The sequence below is a fragment of the Ruditapes philippinarum genome, unplaced genomic scaffold (genome assembly GCF_026571515.1).
Source record: "Ruditapes philippinarum isolate M1 unplaced genomic scaffold, ASM2657151v2 ctg2059_1_1_1_1, whole genome shotgun sequence".
Taxonomy (NCBI): Eukaryota; Metazoa; Mollusca; class Bivalvia; order Venerida; family Veneridae; genus Ruditapes; species Ruditapes philippinarum.
Genome location: NW_026861493.1, coordinates 14,087 through 35,170, shown reverse-complemented (window position 1 = coordinate 35,170; position 21,084 = coordinate 14,087). Strand labels below are relative to the sequence as shown.

The 21,084-nt window shown below is 32.5% G+C and overlaps 1 protein-coding gene across 2 annotated transcripts; it reads right to left on the bottom strand.

Annotated features, from left to right (window-relative positions):
* Positions 1-389: 389 nt before the first annotated feature.
* LOC132715818 (metallophosphoesterase 1 homolog) lies at positions 390-20,261 on the bottom strand. Of its 2 annotated transcripts, none has more exons than XM_060698895.1 (9): positions 20,180-20,261; positions 16,749-16,925; positions 15,707-15,817; positions 13,204-13,366; positions 7,695-7,832; positions 7,191-7,328; positions 5,472-5,522; positions 4,220-4,415; positions 390-3,860 (listed from the first exon to the last, which is right to left on the bottom strand). In XM_060698895.1, exons 2-9 carry the CDS (start codon positions 16,883-16,885, stop codon positions 3,727-3,729), a joined length of 1,068 nt encoding a protein of 355 aa, XP_060554878.1. In that variant the 5' UTR covers positions 16,886-16,925; positions 20,180-20,261; the 3' UTR covers positions 390-3,726. The 2 variants fall into 2 exon arrangements, with proteins under 2 accessions (XP_060554878.1, XP_060554879.1); XM_060698896.1 differs by having other exon boundaries at positions 20,194-20,215.
* Positions 20,262-21,084: the final 823 nt, after the last annotated feature.

Here is a 21,084-nt window from a genome sequence, read left to right as displayed (position 1 = left end):
CCTTTAATCCATCAAATGTAATAATTGTAAACAAAGAACAAATTTAAAATGAACAACCAGATAAATTTTCAAATGATATGTAAGAAGGAACAATTATGTATAGAAGTATGTTATACATGTATATCTGATGAAAAAGTTATTGTATATAAAATCTAAAAAAGAACACTCTATTTGTATGAAATAAATATAGTTGTAAATTGCCTTAAAGGTAATATGCATACACAAAATAATTGCTAAACTGATAAATTTCTATGTAAAATTACAGAATATTTTTTTGTTCCAGAACATTTTATTCCGTTTATGTATAATAATTTTATGTTACAACTCTTTTAAGAATCATTCATAAGATTTAGGGAAGCAATATAAATTTACTGCTGATAAATTTTATAAAAAAATTTCATAAGATATAGTTTCACCCCCTTTAGATACTTAAATATGTTATATGAAAATATTGTTGTTTAAAGACAATAAAATTGATAATTTAACAGAAAATGTTATTTTCATGCTGTAAGCTTTTATCCCAACAACATTCCCTTACTCTGACTGCAGGATTATTTACAACCATCTATATAACTGTATCAATTCTTAATATAGTTCATTTCTGAAACAAGGCAACAGAAAAGAATATCAACACATACACATTTTCAAAAGTACAATAATATGTAAATACTTATAGATTTGTTATAATGCCCTTTCATGCAGTCTTTGTGTCAAAAAGACAACATGGTTAGTTCATATAATGAAAATAAAAGCTCCTACACAACAAATTTAGTTATAAAAAGACATGGTTATAATCTCTGAATATTTAATATGTGTTATAACATTTTGTTCCTTAATCAATTGAAAATAATGATTAAATAATAACAAACAAATGTACAGTTTTGTTCACTAATTACATAAAAAGTGTACTGTAGGGAAAAAATGTTGAGGAAAAACTACTAAAGATTTTCACTCAGCTTGCAAAACAGTTTAAATAAACGTTTGCTGTTTTAAATTGACCACATGAGCATGGCATATAGTGTTAAGGCTTGTCTGTTAATATAACAACTTTTGCTAAAAATTCTATGTTAAAAAAGGACATAACTAAAAAATATAGCTTTCAGAATTAAGCCCCTTGTCTAATACTGTCAAGATAAGCAAGTATTCCAAGTTTCATGTTGATTACTTTTAAAATGGTAGAATTATTGGCAACATAAAATGTTTGTTCCGAAACAGGCAAGCAAAAAAAAAAAGAACAGAACAGTCATGATATTACCCATTTGTACAATATAATGTACATGTATAGCTTGTCATGGAATATAATATAACAATATTTATAGATTAACCAATTCTGCTTGCTCAAAAAAAAATGAACACACACAGATTGTCAAAAAAAAAAAAGGAAAAAGAGCAACTGATTAAATGAAATGGTCTTAGAATTTAACAACAAATTGATTGTTATTCAAATAAACATCTTACATAATTATAAGACATGCATTAAAGTTTAATGTTGTACATGTTATTCTTTAACTTATTTCCTTTTAATCAAATAATTATCTTCATGTTTAAGTACAATTCCATCCAAATTCTTTTGTTTTATTAAAAATTACATAAAAAGGTTATGTGATATACATGTATGTATTATGGCATAAAACCGTATGATAATTTAAGTCAGAGCAAAAGAATAATATGTTTGTGTTTCCTTTCCTTGTATTTGTTTTTGTTAATAAACCAATCAAAAGAAAATTAAGAATTAAATTGGTTATAAAGTGACATCATAAGATCAGGTTCAAATTTGATATAAAGAAATAATAAAAATAAATAAAAACTTCCAAATGTGAATACAGAAACACCATTTAAAATACTTGTATCCTAAGTTGTGCATATTGCAAGTAAACATCGTACTTGTGCCTACTCAAAAAAAAAATCTTTATCTTAGTACTGATTAAAATTATTCTTTACTAGATTCTAAATTCTGTCTTTACATCATACAAATAAATATATAATGGAAAACATTTACATATTTCAATTTCACAGAAAAGTGACAGAAACAGTATATCAAAATAAACAAAATGCCTTTGGAAATTTTTTCACAGAAATAGATCAGTCTAAAAAGAGCACACATGAACCAAATGTTTCTTTTTCATAAGCATGTATATTCTGCCAAAGTCTGTTTACATAAAGTATTATGTAAAACCTTTCCTCACAAGTTATGTTTGTACACTTTGTTTACTTATTGATTGAAAACTAATAAATTGTATTCTGTTTATAACAAAAATCAACATATATAAAAATAATTATATACAAGAGGGCCATGATGGCCCTGAAGTCGTTCACCTGTATATATATTGAACAAACTTGGTAGACAACCATTAGAAGATGTTTCATGCCAAACATCTAAGGCCTAGCTGTTTGGGTTTTTTAAAAGAAGATTTTTTAAGTTTTTTCTTTACACATATATTTAAAAGCAACTACACCCCTGGGGCAGGGCCAGTTTTGACCCCAGGGCTTTTATTTGAACAATCTTTGTAGACACTTACTAGAAGATGTTTCATGCTTAATATCTAAACTCTAGCTATTCGGGTTTTTTCGAAGAAGATTTTTAAGTTTTTGCTATACACATATAAGGAAAATCAATGTCCCCTGGGGCGGGGCCAATTTTGACCCAAAGGCTCTTATTTGAACAAACTTGGTAGACATCCATTAGAACATGTTTCATCCTAAATGTCTTAGTTCTAGCTCTTTGGGTTCTTTAAAAGAAGATTTTTAAGTTTTTTGCTATATTCATATAGGGAAAATCAATGACCTCCCTGGGGCGGGGCCAATTTTGACCCAAGGGCTCTTATTTGAACAAACTTGGTAGACATCCATTAGAACATGTTTCATCCTAAATATCTTAGCTCTAGCTCTTTGGGTTCTTTAAAAGAAGATTTTTAAGTTTTTTGCTATATGCATATAGGGAAAATCAATGACCTCCCTGGGGCGGGGCCAATTTTGACCCAAGGGCTCTTATTTGAACAAACTTGGTAGACATCCATTAGAACATGTTTCATCCTAAATATCTTAGCTCTAGCTCTTTGGGTTCTTTAAAAGAAGATTTTTAAGTTTTTACTATATGCCTATAGGAAAAATCAATGACCCCCTGGGGCGGGGCCAATTTTGACCCCAGGGCTTTTATTTGAACAAACTTGGTAGACACTCACTAGAAGATGTTTCATGCCAAATATCTAAGCTCTAGCTCTTTGGGTTTTTTAGAAGAAGAAATTTAAAGTTTGTTTTTTTTGGTTGCCATGGCAACCAGAGTTCTGCATGGAATTAAATTCTTTGAACAATTTTCAAAGGTGACCACCAAAGGAACAATCCTGTGAAGTTTGGATGAAATTGGCTCAGTGGTTTATGAGGAGATGTCATTTAAAGTAAAAGTTTACGGACGACGGACGGACGACGGACGGACGCCAGAAGAAAAGTGATCACAAAAGCTCACCCTGTCACAAAATGACAGGTGAGCTAAAAATTGGTTCCCTACAAAAACTAAAGAAAAGTAAAAAAATATTTGTTCAAAGAATGAGGTATATGAGCTGTGTATGATTATGTACTGTATGCTAACAATCACTGTTGCAACAAAAAAACCCACCTATTTTGATGATTAAATCTTGTATGAGTAAGTTACAGATAATAATATCAGTCTGAAGTTTATGTATTGTACTTGTTTGCTTAATTAAGAACTTAATCTTGTTTCTTTAATTGCTATCTTCGTCTGGTTCCACATTTGTTCATACAGAAAGCAATGAGAAATACAAGCAGGGTAACAACGTATCCTAGCAACATGGTATATCTCCTTGGCAACCACAACACAGTAAACTGTAAACTCCCATTCTCACCTACAATACAAAAAAAACAGTACATGTAATATATCAAATACATATTCGGTGAAATAAGATTCTTGCCTGTTACAAAATAAAAGGGAAAATACAGCATGACTGACTGTGCATATATTCTGATGTGATGCCTTGTACAAACAAGCGTTAACATTACAAAAAATGTTGTTAATGTGTAAATTAAGCTGGTTATTGCTAATTAGCTAATTGAAAAGTATCTGCCAAATCAAAATGATTAATACAAAATCATGACAATGCAAGCAAAAGTTGTTTCCCTTAGATTAAAGTTGCACTACAGTAGAAACTGAGATAGTAATATCCATATTTTATCACACCTAATCTATATCTACATATATACTGACCTAGGATGACCACCATGTAGCCTATATTTACCACACCCATTCTATAACTACATGTTGGTGCTGCAAGTTCAAACATGGAATGTTGGGAGCTTAGATCTAAATCAAGGAATGTATTAATAAACGAGACATCTTGCCGGGACACTGTCCAGCTATACTCATCATCTCTTAAACAATCTAAACATGTATACATCTCTGCCTGAAATATACAGTAAATATTCTAGTACATATATTGATCATATATTTCACTAAATCAACTTGCTGTCAAAGTTTACTTTTTTTAGATGTGTTTGGTAGATCTGAAGTCACATTTTCATTGTAAATGTCATAAGATGACTTAGCAGCTGGTTATGGCACAGACCTCAAGTGCAGTGTTTAAGGCACAAGTGGGCTGCTGAGTAGAACTTTAAATTCTGCCATGTTTAATCCATCTTTAATAACCGGAAAATATCAAACAATCTACTGATGGTTTACTTACAGAAGTGTAAGTTTATCATATCATACAAATCAATTATTGAGTATGTAATATTACATATATTGTGCCAGACTGTCTTAAGAAACATTTCTACAACTTGTTTGCTTTTAGTCATTTTGACATGTGTCCAATTTTATTGCTTTGCATCAACCAAAAGTATTTCTCCATGCTTTATTTGAAGCATTTAAAAAGAATCAAAATATTCACTTAGTATCAAGAATCTGAAAGATACCTCAGATTTCTTCTTTTTAGATCTTAACATAAAGCAATGAAAGGGAAGGAGTTTAAAGTTTAAAACAAACTGAAATGGTTAGGCACTCTCAGGATGATAACTGTTCTCTGTTACACAATGTTAAGATGAGTTAATCATTTACTATCAAAATAACAGAGCTAGTTTATAAATAACCTTCCGGACATCTCAATAGATAGAGGGTTGGACTGTGAATCAGGCGACCCAGGTTCAATACCCTACAGTGCTGGTCACTTTGATTGTCATTGATTTTTTCTTTCTACTGTCTTCCACACTGTACATCTGCTCTGGTATGTACAGAAGTTATTAGTTCCTTGTGAAAGTGATAGCAAGCAGTACTGGTAAACTCCTTAACAGCCTGCCCAGGAATGATGCGAGGCTGAACTGTGCTCTAGTGACCTCAAAGTGACTTACTGCCATGATCTGGAGTGTAAACTACCAACACCATCACCCACGCCACCACCGAGTTTTATAACATTACATTAGTGGTATATCTTACATATATCATCATATTAGTTTACACTGCTTACCTTATGCCAATGTGCAGATAAAATCAGCTTAGGATGTAGTCTTTTTATTATCTGTAATCAATAAAAAAAAATATTATGGTATCATAAGAAGTCAGCCAATAAAAAAAAATCTAATTTTCAAATTTACCAACTAATTACCAATGTTTGGCAAGCCACATGACTAAATCAAACAGTCATGCTATCTGCTATAATCATACATTTAACATTTGTGAACTCATATACTTGTATACACCATATTGTGCTAAAAATACTTTGTTCTATGAATCCCTGATAGTGGGTTGTACTGCTCTCTAAAATATGTTTGACAACCTCGTTATATGGTCAAAATTTAGAGGTAAAATGACTTTGATATATAAAATGAAACACTTTTCTTAAGATATGCACAGTTTTCAGCAAAACATGTCATAAAATTTGCACATTTCACGTTCAAAATATACTCTAAACGGTTGAGAAAGTAAATACAAAATATAACAGCGGCTTTCATTTTTGAAAATATTTGATATTTATAAATGATAATATCATTAGAAAAGAGGACCACATACATTAAATTCATTAAGATTTAGCGCATAACAGTAATATTAGAATCACAGCATTTAAGCACCAATGGTGGTAATGGTGTGCATTGAGAAAATAAAATGTTTCTTCTTTGTACAAATGTGAGTTATAGAAAATGTACATTAATCTCTGTTTTCAAACTTTGATGAACCTGGATTGTCAGTCATCATTGTTCATGACTACTGTTCATAACACTATATGAATCAAAACTGTTTGCATTTTGTTTAGAATTCAAATTTATTGCACAGATAATCTGCAAAAGATCTTAAGTAAATCTGAATCTCAAACAAATTGAAAAAGAAGAATTATAGAAGTGTACTTTCATCTAAAGTCAGCTAGCATGATATATTAATAGAAAAATATTAAAGGATTTAGTCTTTGTAAAGTTCTTCTACAGACTTGCAAAATATTTTAAACAATGTTTAAATTAACAAAACAATTTTGTTCAAATTTATATCAGAATATTTAACATAAAACAGGTCTAACTCAAATATTTGTACCACTTTTACCAAATTGCAAGAGGGAATTTGAGTCTAACTCAAGTTAGTCTTGTATTGCGCTCAGAATTTCAGCGCAATAAAGGTCTAACTCTAAAATACACAATTTGTAACACTTTAATAAAAAATTATATAAATGGCATTATTTCTTATTATAATTAATGTTAACATAGCAAAAAAATATTTTCTAATATAAGTATTTTTGAATAAAATCAGTTTTTTGTCTCTCCTGAACATTTTCAAAAATAGCAGTTAGATCAGTATTGCACTGAGCCATCAATATAAACTTGAAAGTAACAAAGCTGCCTGTAAAAAGTTTTCCCCTAACCTGTTAAAATGAGTATTAGTTGCTGATACAAGGATCTTACACTGCTGCTGGTACAGACCGGAATATCTAGCTTGAGGGTCACTGTTTATGGCTGTAATGAGACCCTACTGAGTTTCTGATAAACAGATGCCTGAGAGCTAGATATTTCCCATCCGTGATGACAGCCGGTGTCAAATTCTGTTTCATAATTAATGTCGGACTAGTGTCTATATATCCACACTGACAGGGATATATGATCATAATGAAGATATCTGAATGTCTGTATAGTGAGACTGTATATCTTGATAGAGATATTACCATAATTTAACTGTTCAAATATCAGGAAACTTAATAACTTACTGGATAGACAAAATGTTTTGGTCCCATCATGAATGTTTGATGATTGAGAAGTAAGGTATATTTAGATGTTTGTTTGTGTCTCAACCTTTCAGCAGCAGCCACTTTGTCCTCTGTTAGAGCATGTGACTGAATATGTATCTAAAAAACATCGTAAATTTATAACTTTATATACCTCATCATAAAGTGTGTTTATGATTTAAAATCAAACTTGTTTTATTAATCAAAATAAGAAATAAGTTAAGTAACAGTAGATCATGTCTCAGTAGATCATCTCCTAAAATATGTATTCCTTTCCAGTATGTCATATATCAATCATGTTTATGCATAACTTGTAAAATATGTTCATTCAAAAGGTCTTTCAAAGACAACATCTTTGAAAAAGTCTGACTTAAAACTGCTTCAAAGCCATATATTTGTAGGAAATATATATTATCACCACACATAATGTTTAAATTTAAAATAAAACGCTTTTTAGTATCTTATCTCACATTTAAACAGCCTTACTTTGACATAATCAATGAATCCAAACTTGATTATTTCTGTCATGTTTCCAAAGTGTTGTTCATATCTCTCAATTTTTCGTTGAGTTTGAAAATCTCTCCCCTCACCGCCAATATCATTGTCTCCAGGAATGTATATGGTCTGAAATATTTCTCAATATTAAACACTTAAAATAGTTTCTATAGAAATGGCCAAGACAGGCTAATCTTTGTCCTAATAGCTTACTCTAAACCTAGGACAGAATGGAGTCTCTTCTGTCTGTAGTGTAGCCTTACATTATCATTGATCTATAAATTCACTTCAAATTTACACATTATCTAATCTCAAACAGATCTGATTATCTTAAGGGTCCTGTGTCTTTAAAGGATAAACAGAGCCATAGTTAGAAGAAATTACTCTTACTGTATCTTCTAAAGCATCCTCTGATGGTCATACCTTAAAACTGATTAGCCTGTGGTGGCCATTTCTGACTTCTAAGTGTGACCTTGACCTTTGACATAGAGATCTTATTTATACTCGCAACACAGCTTCTAATGGCGGTGTATATTTGTATCAAGTTATACAAAAATCCATTTATGTATGAAGAAGAAATGATCGGGACATTTCATCATATTGGGTGACCTTGACCATGCATATATTGACTTGGATTAAGCTGTGAACATTTTTTATATAAACCCTCAATTCTAGATGGCTAAATTGTCCATGCATAAATTTGCATATTTGTATCTGACCATTGACCTCTGAATAACGGTGATAGTGCCCACTAGCCTACCAGGGTTGATCCCTGTTACAGTCCTGTTTTTCAAACGAGGGCATACAATTTCAGTCTCTTATCTTATATCAACCATTTGAAGTTACATGTCTTTGTTACAGCATGAATTTACTAAGTATTTGCAGCACATCATATAATGATGAAGCACTTTTGAATTAATTTATTTCTTACACTTTTTCATGCTATTTGCATATTAAAATTTTAAATTGAGAGCTGCCGTAAATATAGATGAATGCAGTGGAATGCAGAGCATTATTCAGTTTTTAAATGGCGAAAAAAATAGAACAGGATCTATGGTATCGTGTTACAATCTTACGATGTTGTAGGTTATAAATATGATGTATGATATATAACACTCTACCTTTAAAAAATTTGGATAAAAATTTAAAGTAAATGAAATTCTTCACAATAACATTTTAAATACTAGTAGTATAAGGTGTCATATCTACAAATTTACATCTAAAACTAATCTATTTTCTTACAATAACATCCGTTCAACTGAAAGTAAAATTATAACATGACAATTATTAAAGTTGAAAATTTCTTTTACTCAGTAAACCAAGTACATCTGTACTTTATTCATACTTTATTTCACTTGAAAAATTCAAAAGTTGAAATACTGCCAACAACTTGAAAATTCTCAAGCACAAACTATTTGCCAAGTCCGTTTATTTTAACTTCTTTCACCCTTAACCTACCGAGTTTCTTACAAAAAGTTGCTATCCGAGCCACAGCAAATAAGTGATTTTCTTGTGCAAACACACTTAAACCGATTTAGCTTCAGGGTGCATAGGCATGCCATTCAGAAAAAAGTAAAAAAGTAATCATCTCATAAATGTATGATATATCCGTTACAATGTGGAAATATACAGTTAAATTAGTTCTGCTTCTCAAAGCCATGTTTGTGTCACAGGGTGAGAAACATGTGCAGCCTGACCGGGACTTGTACCCCGGACCCTCGGAATACCGTACCGTGGCTCTACCGACTGAGCTATCCGGCCGCTTACACATCTTCTTCCCTAAATAGTGAACAGTTCTGAACCGTGATATGAGTTACAGAGCAATGTGAACTAAACTCTGAGCTATATCCAGTCATGGTCCCCCGTTGGGCGCCAAATGTCACAGGGTTAAAAAATGTGCAGCATGACCGGGACTCTAACCCCATCCCCCTAAATAGTGAACAGTTCTGAACTGTGACATTTGTTGATTTAATATTGATATAAAGATGATCCGAAGGCGGAGTTTCTCATGCAAACAGAAATTGTACTTCCGATTTCGCCACAATGAGGTTGCAGATTTTTTGCTTATGAAACTCATTTTGGTTGTCTGCACACCAACATAAGATCCGGAGTCCATATGAAACCCAATTCATAAATGAAATGTTGCTATTTCTGTTTTTATGAAATTTATGAAATGCAGCTTTAAAAAGCCAATTAACACAGCTGACACAGATATTATTTCTTAAATAAAAGAACAAGTAAATCAAGAAAAGGAGAGAATACACATCAAACATCAGGATGGTTTGTAACTGGTTTTAAATAGATCTATGTATATGTTAGTTGAGATTTTCTTCTGTAGTTGTTTCATTTATGTAATTTTGTAACAAATGTTTCTCTTAAAATCAGGTACGGCCGGTATTTTAGCTCCTGGTTTTTTCAATCTAAAATATTAATGAGTTTTGAAGGGTTCTGGTTAGTTCAGAATGTCTTTAATCTTATTCAATAGCTGTTTGTCTTTTCAGAAGTGTTCAATTATTGTAGAAGTTATGTCCTAGGTGAATTTCTATAAAGGGAACTATTTGAGGCCATGGTGGAGGAATCAAATTCCTCTCAAAAATGTAGCCAAGTTATTAACAATTTTCTGTATGGAGTTCATTTATATAAATATTTTACTATAAATGGTATTTTTCTGAGAGTTATATGTTGATAAAATTATTGTTCTAAATAAAAGAAGTTAAACCATTTGTGCAGTCTGATCAGTATGTAGGCTATTGGTTGGTCATACTTTAACACTTTCATACCCTTAAAACATGAAATATTTCCTAATACCAAGACAGGGTAAAATATGGGCAAGTAGGGTAGTAAAGTCCTAATAAGTGACATAAAACCCATTAACAGAAAATACAAAAAATAATTTACATAAAACAGACCTACAGTTATGTGAGAACCTTCATAAAAACTTATCACAAATATACAATATAAGATATTTACATGCAAATGACATCTATTATATAAATAATTAATCATTTAGAAGACATCCCCATTCACTGTAACATAGAAATATTATAATGTTATCAGAGCATCTTGTGTTGTCATGGTAATAAAATAACTAGGTGATAAAACTAGGTTTCAAAGTAAAATATTTTTTCACTTGATCAGTGTAAAGTTTGAATGGTTTGAAATAAACTGTACATGTTACAAGCCAGTGTTATATCTCAATATATTTAATTTCAACCCTATGCATGTTAATGTGGCAAAGTATATACATGTGACCAGTGCAGACCAAGATCTGTCAGACACATCTTGATCACGGTCTGCACTGTTTGCTTAATTTAGTCAGTACATACATTTGTATCTCCCTAAAATAAAGACTGGTCAAATCCAGATTGAAACATGGATAACAAGTCTGTTTAAAATATTTCTCATGATAAAGGTAAAAGTCTTATTTAAGTTCACAAAAAAACTAGAAATGCGTGCATAGTACACAGATGCCCCCATATACCACTGTTTCAGACTGACACACAACAGCATATTGTGACAGACTAAGGAAATTCTACATTACTTCCACTACCCCTAAATGATTGGGGCATAAAAACAATAGTCAGAGGCAATAATACAATGAATTGGTTAATACAGAGAAGAATTAGGACAAACCTGCTAGTATATGCTATCACAAATCTTGTTTTAATATGTGACAGGCTTACATTACATAATCAACAGTATATGAAATAATATAGAAAATGTGAAATCAACAACCCAGACTCATATACATGTTCTCCTAGTACCTCAAACAATATTCCACACCAAGTTTTTAACAAGAGCACCGCTAGGCGGAGCATTATATGCCCGAAAGTGTTTTTTTTTTTAGTAAGGATGAAGCATTAGTAAGACATGGGAATTAGCTGTTCATCCAATAAAATTTTACAGCTATAGGTTGATTAATACTTAAGTTATTAATAATGACCTTAACCTTTGACCGTGTGACCCCAAAATCAATAGGGGTTTTCTACCTTATATGGACAATCATCCTAAGAAGTTTGAATATTGTGGGCCAATTGGAACTTTAATTATGCTCTAGAAACTGTTTCCAGTATTAAGGTAAAAATGACTTTGACCTTTGACCTTGTGACCCAAAAATCAATAGGGGTCTTCTACCAAATATGGACAATCATCCTATGAAGTTTGAATATAGTGGGCCAAATGGAACTTACGTTATGCTCTAGAAACTGTTTTTGTTTTAAGGTAATTGTGACCTTGACCTTTGACCTAGTGACCCCAAAATCAATAGGGGTCTTTTGCCTAATATGGACAATCATCCAATGAAGTTTGAATATTGTGGGCCAAATGGAACTTAAGTTATGCTCCGGAAACTGTTTTCAGTTTTAAGGATATAGTGACCTTAACCCTTGACCTTTTGGCCCCAAAATTAATACGGGTCTTCTACCCAATATGGACAATCATCCTATGAAGTTTGAACATTGTTGGCCAAATGGAACTTAAGTTATGTTCCGGAAACTGTTTTCAGTATCAAGGTAATAGTGACCTTGACCTTTCACCTTGTGACCCCAAAATCAATAGGGGTCTTCTACCCAATATGGACAATCATCCTATGAAGTTTGAACATTGTTGGTCAAATGAAACTTAAGTAATGCTCCATAAACTGTTTTCAGTTTTAAGGTAATAGTGACCTTGACCTTTGACCTTGTGACCCCAAAATCAATAGAGGTCTTCTACCCAATATGGACAATCATCCTATGAAGTTTGAACATTGTTGGTCAAATGAAACTTAAGTAATGCTCCATAAACTGTTTTCAGTTTTAAGGTAATAGTGACCTTGACCTTTGACCTTGTGACCCCAAAATCAATAGAGGTCTTCTACCCAATATGGACAATCATCCTATGAAGTTTGAACATTGTGGGTCGAATGGAACTTAAGTTATGCTCCGGAAACTGTTTTCAATTTTAAGGTAATAGTGACTTTGACCTTTTGACCCCAAAATCAATAGGGGTCTTCTACCCAATATGGACAATCATCCTATGAAGTTTGAACATTGTGTGCCAAATGGAACTTTAGTTATGCTCCGGAAACCAAATTGCTAACGGACGTACGGACGTCCGTTCCAACATTTTGGCTTTAGGGGCTATTTTCTTTGTTATTTTCTTTGTTTCCTTAAGGGCTACTAGCCCCTAAACCCTTTGATCACGGAATGAACCTATTGTTCTCTTTTGTTCTCTTTACTGTTATATAGCCCCTAAACCCAAAATGTTTGCTCGGACGGACAGACGGACGCCAGGGGGTATAACATAATATGCCCTTTCGGCATATAAAAAGGATTACTCATAATACACCTCTATTCTAAATAAACTATTAATTTAATGAAGAATTAAACAAATTCTATAAGCTACATGTATTTGTGAAATAATAAGTTGCAACATTTTTTCCTTCCATCTTCAATATTTGTATCACTTTCAATAGCAAACATTGTCATACCTACAGTCAGCCATGAAACACATGAATTACCTTTGTATGTTTTGTCTCATGGAAGATATATGAAAAACGATTGAATGTTTCAGAGTATTCAAATCTTGATGCTTTACTTCCCTCGTCAAATAGATCTCCGAGGAACACTATCACATCAGGCTTCGTGTAATCATAGGCATAGGAAAATGTCTTCCTTAAATATCTGTATGATAAAACAAAATAATGATTTAAAAATAACAAACATAATATACATGTATATCTTTATCCTAAACACACTAAATTGTTAATGCTTTGAATATGAACTTTTCTTGGTTTGAATATGAAGGGTATCCACATGAAGGGTAATTATTGCTATAATCAAGAGTTAATATTGATAAGAATCTGGTTAGATTATAGATTGTGTGCACAGACTGGCTTGGCCATGGAAAGTCATTAATGCCACACACACTCACAGGCGGTATTGTTTATACAAACAAGAATTCGTAACAGAGCTACCAAGGTCCCCCACCTTAGGAAGTTTTATATGAAGCATAAAATTGTGCTATTTCAAAAGATTTAGGTATCGATCTCAAGATTTCGGTCCAAAATCATGATCAATACTTGATCTGCAAATGCAACAATAAATTTATTAAAGAAATAAAATGAAACACAGAATTTAAAAATCTATCATGTTAAGCTTTGACCTTGACCTTGGAGGTAGGGGTGCAGGTGTTGTGCATGACATATCGTCTCATTATTGTAACTATTTGTGCCATGTATTTTCAAAATCCCTTGAACTATGAAGAAGTTATAGATCAGACACAAAATATACCCTATAACAGACTATGTTAATCTTTGAGCTCTAAGTGTGACCTTGGAGGTAGGGACCCATGTTTTGCATCTGACATATCATCTTATTATTGTGATTATTTGTGCAAAGTATTTTTAAAATCCCTTGATCTATGAAAAAGTTATGGACTGGACATAAAATATACCCTATAACAGACTATGTATATCTTTGATCTCTAAGTGTGACCTTGACCTTGGAGGTAGCGACACAGGTGTTATGCATGACATATCATCTTATCATTGTGGTTATTTGTGCCAAGTATTTTCAAAATCCCTTGACCAATGAAGAAGTTATGGACTGGACACATAATATACCATATATCAGACTCTGTTAACCTTTGCCCACTAAGTGTGACCTTGACATTGGAGGTAGGGCTGCAAGTGTTGTTCTTGACATATCATCTTATTATTGTGACTATTTGTGCCAAGTTATTTCAAAATCCCTTGAACTATGAAGAAGTTCTAGATCGGACACAAAATATACCCTATAACAGACTATGTTAATTTTTGACCTCTAAGTGTGACCTTGACCTTGGAGGTAGGGATGCAGGTGTTGCGCATGACACATTGTCTTATTATAGTGACTATTTGTGCCAAGTATTTTCAAAATCCTTTGATCTATGAAAAAGTTATGGACCGGACACAAAATATACCCTATAACAGACTATGTTAATCTTTGACCTCCAAGTGTGACCTTGACCTTGGAGGTAGGTGACCGGTTGTTGCGCATGACACATCGTCTCATTATTGTGAACAATTGTGGCAAGTATTTACAAAATCCCTTCAAAGATAAGAAAGTTATGGATCGGACATTTACCTTCAAATTGACAATGTTGACCTTAAATGAGCAAGTGCGACCTTGACCCTGGAGGTAGGGGTCTAGTTGTTGTGCATGACACATCGTCTTATTATAACAAATATTTGCGCCATGTTTTTTCAAATTCCTTTGATAAATGACAAAGTTATGGACACGAAAGTGTGACGGACGGACAGACGGACGTGCCACTTAAATAGACTATGGGCCATTTCTTTTGTCATTTTCTTTTGTTTAATAGAGGGCCATGGGCCCTTATTCTATTGTTACGGAATGAACTCTATTGTTCTCTTTTGTTCTGTTTACAGTTAGATGGCCCCCTACTTCTCTTAAATAGCCCAGACAGACGGATGGACAGACAGACGGGCGTACTCACAAAATGGTACTTATGTGACTTTTCCTTTGATCTTTTTCGCCATTTTTAGTCACACAAGGCTTAAAAAAAGACACACAAGTAAAAACAGAATGAATAGGATCAAAGAGAATTTACTGTTACCCATTGTTCTCCAAGTCACACAAGTACCTCTGGGTTCACACACATAAGAAAATAGCCACATAAAAGCATTACGGAATGAATGACATCAAAGAGAAAGAACAGTTACCCATTGTCCCTCTAGCCACATAATTACTGTCCTGTGAGTGCGGACAGACAGATGGACGGAGCCTATTTCTATATCTCCCTTTCTTTCTTCGAAAAGGTGGGGGACAAAAAAATCAAAAAAAAGGAAAAAAACAAAGAAAACACACATCAACACCAGATAAATATGAACAATTCTTTAATAAAGATCTACCGGTTTTGAACCTATCTGGTTCTTTATCATTAACAACTTTTAACTTATTAGGGTAAGCTATATTTAAAGCAAAGACTCTAGATGAAACACTGCTGAAATAAGAATTTACCTGTCAATATCCCACCTGGACAATGTACCTATAGGGAATATATTTTCATCCTGGTACCCTTGTATCTGAGGATCCCCTACTAACAACAACACCTGGTATTTCTCAGGGTGCCTGTAGATAAAACAACATTTGAGCCGCATCATGACAAAACCAACGTAATGCATTTGCGACCAGCATGGATCCAGACCAGCTGTGCATCCGCGCAGTCTGATCAGGATCCATGCTGTTCACTAAAAAACCCTATTACAAGTAGAGAAACTGATAGCCAACAGCATGGATCCTGATCAGACTGTGATTCAATTAAATTAATCAACCTGTTAAAATAAACACACTTAAATATTTAATTAAGTTCTAGTACAAAGCAATCAAAATATAAAAGTTGCAGCAGGTATAATGACTTCTGTATCCCCCATGTTCAAAACCCTTGCTGTATTTCATCATGTATAATCATACTTCCTATATAACACTCTTAAATAGAATCAATTACAGAAATACAATGTACCATAAAATACCCTGCCATTCACAAACACCGATTCATGATGAATTGTGCAACTACTACTCTTGATACATAACATAACAGCTGAAAACTCAACATCCTACACAAATACATGTAATTTTATTGCTACATTTTAGTTGTATCACTGAAACAGTAATTGATACAATTTGGAATCAGGCTTTGATCGTTTAAACTATAATGCCATCAAACTTTAGCTATTAGCCATAACATAAATCATAGAAACAATCAATACTTAACATATTATACAATGTAATAATCAAGATCTTTTCAAATGGACAGGTAATGGGTTTATGTGTATATGACAATGTTTAATACAAAATGGTACAATACATGTCTATAGCCCATATACAACAAAACTTCTGTAATGTACCAGTGATCAAATTTTTCATACAAGACAGTTTTTCTGTATCACAACATATCACTATCACAACAAGAGCAGCCCCTACAATAAACAATAAGGAACCAAAATGTAAATATCACAACTTCATGTACATATATCATTGACAGCTTCATAACAGCAATTACCTGTGTATATCAGGAAATGTTGGCCATCTATAACTCTGTATGAAGTATACCAGGTGTTCATTAATGAAATAAGCCAGTAAAAACACAGACAGGAATATCTTCAACCAGGTACGGTCAATATTACCATTGTACTTCATCCCAGACCATCCAGCTTTACCATTCTTTTAAACTATTATCCTACAAACAAATACAATTCATGCAAAATTTTGGTTTAAATATGTATAAATATTAAAATTAAGCATGCCTCAGAAAATGAAGCAATTTGTTCAGTGTAGGCAACAAACAATCAATTCATGATTCTATATAACCAATGCTCTGATTGGCTACCGATTGTCAGCAGCCCTGCATTTGAGTGTATACAACTCTCTAATGTAGCATCACTGTGCATTAATAGATTGGGATTTGATACTTTTTAACAAAGATGACTGTTCTCTGATTTTTCCAAAGGGTGAAATTGGGATGCAAAACTTTAACAAGGACATTTATAAAAACATCACAAAAAGGAATATCCGTATGAAGCAAAGAAAACAAATAATTACATGAATATTGATGGAAGTGGTGGTTTGAGTATATTCATGAGTTATAATGAAAATGTGCAACATTCCTCACACCCCTCAAGCACCTAAGTTTTAAGCTTACACAACAGTGCCAAAACACATTTTTCTGTTTTCATTTGACTGTAGTTAAATTTTCACCTACATTCAGGACTTCTGTTATGGAAGTTTGGGAGTCATTTAGGCTTGTGACTACCAACCTTCTTTACCTAAATCATGTGACTTCCAATATTGGATATTTTGTTGTCTCAGACTTAAAAATTTGTAACTTAATGGAAGCAATTTTTATTTGTAGCTTTATTTCATTTTTTTATCTTTAAATAACATTTTACTGGAAAAAGTAAGTTATATTACTAAGTGTAATGTTTTATCTATAGTGCTTTCAGTAATATTAAAACTGAAAACCAGTTAACCAACATGCATTGTTTCAGGCACAAACAGGCACCTCATAAAACAGTAAGCTAGCTAAATACCTCCCTCATATGAAATAACCCATGACAGGACATGACTCCACAACTGTGAGAGGAGAAAAAGGGTGGAAGTCAACAACTTTAACCACTTTACCATGGATGCTCCTCCTGTCATCCCTGTAGTAACAGCAGGCCCGAGGAGCAGGCTCGCACATGAAGCCAGCATTACATATAGTGTTATGCATTATATTGAGCTCACAAAGAGAGCATTATATATATATTTTAATTGCTTTTTTTTTTATCTAAATTCCTTTAAATATTTACGTGTAGTCCATGGCAAGGCAAGCCAAAGCCAGGGACCACAAACTTCCCCGTATCAGTAAAATTTTCAGTGACATTTCTAGTTGTAATGTAATTATAAATCAATGATAATCAGTGGGGTATTCTGATAACAGAAAAATCACAACTTTTCGATTTAAGTATAAATGTAAAGGTCTTCCAATTGAATACGGAAGTTGAGCATGAAAATTTCAATATGAGTTAATGACACATTAAAACAAAAAATGAAAATAAAATATGAACAGGATTTTTTTATCTGACTTCCCCACTCATAGGGCATATAAATTTCTAAAAGGGGTATTTCTCTGTGTGTTGGTCTAGAAATGTTATGTACTGGTTTGCTAGCAGTTTTCTGGCCGTTTGTTATTTCCGTCCGGTACAGTCTATGTTTACCAGTTGGACATCTAGGTTACTTCATCAAACCAGAGACACATTTGTTTTCTTATTAACATAGTTAAAATAGTACAACAATTTATATATTTTGAAGTTTTGCCTGTTGTTTAAAGTTACCCTAGAGAACCTGGGGAATTCTGAAATTTTGATCAGAAAGTGAGAAAAGGTGTCACATTCAGGCATATATTCCAATAAAAAGTAAAGTATATGAGCAAGCTGCAACATTGAAAACATGGTTATGCTTGACAGGTACCTAACTTTGTTCTGTCAAAGTTTTGTACAAGTCTGTAGACAGATTTTTATTTTATTTGTTAAAAAGTGCGATTTGGGACAGGAAACTGCTAGGAAATGTATCTGCAAACGTCGAATTTCGTTACAAACTTACTCAAGGGGTGGGGAAAATAAAATCACGTGTTACGAAAAATTTGAGTCAGTAACCCCGTAATTTTTTAGTTATTTTGACTAAGTATACATTTTAAAGGATGTTTAAAGAAAAAAATCAAAAATTTATGTAGATAAGGTTAAATTAAGCCAAGTCATCTTTTTAGAATGTTTATGGTAATTTCCCTTAAAGGCCAGACTAAATCTATTGTGGTGTTATGTGTTCATGTTTGTCTTTGTTCCTTTTGTTATGGGTGATTGATCTGGTTTTGCAAGTTGAGTGGTGGATGATTGATTTTGTATGAAAGTTATTTTTAGATGATTTGGTTCTGGGATAGCTAATATTTCTTGGTAACTGATACTCCTTTCATTGCATTCAAGGCAATAACATCTCTGACATTCTAAAGATAAACTATTTCTTTATAGAAATATTGATAGATTTATTATTATTCATAATTATTGTTTTGAAGATCTCATCTATTTAAAACCTGGTATGTATATATTTATTTTAATTGTAATTGTGAAATGTTTATAATGTATATATTGTAATTATTGTAATTATGAAATATGCAATTCATGAATTTTCTATTGTATAATATTTCTCTTTGAAATTTGTATTATAATCTTTTTATTTTGTTATAGGTTTCTTCTACACCTGAATAAATCTAGTAAAAATTACATACTGTTGTTTTACTGAAGAAAACCCCACCACTACCTTTATTTCAGGAATTTTTAAATAAGCAGCCTTAAAGCCGCAAATTACGGCTAAACTTAACGTCAAATTTTACACAAAATGGACAATTTTCTTTCCATTTTTCAAACATTTTTCAGCGTAAAACGATCGATTTTATATAAGCTTAAAGGAAAAAATAATTTACGTCGGATGCTTTAGAATTTAAGATATTTTGTCCGCCAATGGCGTTGAAATACCCGTAATAGTTGCCAAGGATACGCAACGACGTCATGTTCAAAAACGGGCTTTGATGGACCGAGTGTACAAAAATTGGTTGAAACTGTTGAAATAAAATCAACGGAACCTAATCAGAAATATGGTCAACTTTTTGCAAGCCAATTTTCAAGACGCTACTCGAAAGTTTGCAAAGTGTCGCGTTCTACCTTAACTGCTTAAGGTCTTAGCCACAAACAGAATAGGTCTACAACACTGTAAATTGTAAATTTTTATTATGTTTATCATACTGTTATCGATACAACTGTACAAATAGAACGATAGGTCTAGAATCTGTTTAGAATAATTTGTTCATTAAAAATTCTGTTAAAGAGCTCGCTTTATTTTTCATATTATTTTTCCACTGCATAGTTATTTAATACTCATTCAAAGTACTGAATGATTTACCTGTTAATTTTTACCTGTATCCTACAAGTTGCACAAATGGCGTCTCAATAAAAAGGGGAAACAACTTTATTTCTTTATAAACTAAATTCCAGTATACGGTATTTCACGGATCTTAATTACAACACGAATGTAATATAAATCCGTGATTACAATCGTGGGTATTTATAGAAAATCAATTAAACTATTACCAAAATGACCTCTTTTATAATTGAGTTTTCACTGTAAATGAAAGTAAATATGGATTCTAATGTAAGGAAAATATTAAACGCTCAATTTTTCTCTAGAACTAGTTAAACAAATTTTACTATGACACAACTTTAAAGACTGTCTAGTGTTAGTATCATACTGTGGCCTAAAATGGCCTAACAGATCGTGATTTAAAGAACAAAGCAAATATCCTAAATGAACAGTTTTTAAGAGGTCACAATCACAATAAAAACAAAATTTAAAAAAACCTCCCCGTAAAATATGCGCTTTATTAATAATACGGTTGATGGCGTCAACAAACACATTTCAGGTCTAAACCCCTGTAAAGGTCAGGGCCCAGATTAAATATCAAATTATTCAGCATCATATAAATACATACTCATAGCTGACAGAAAAAAATCAAATCATTGAAAGTTGTATCATCAAAAAAACAAACAGCGAAATAGCCCTCATCTCCACTTACACATGTAAGTGGAGATGAGGGCTATTTCGCTGTTTGGTTTTTTGATGATACAACTTTCAATGATTTGACTTATATAACCAGGTTATCTCTAGATTATTATCGTAAAATGCATCCACGGCACACTATACAAGAAAGGAAATGAGTCTAAATATGGCAATTACAGACCAATATCCGTTTCTTGCAACTCCTCTAAATTAATGGAGCTAATCATAGTTCAAGTTAAACCTGATGTTGT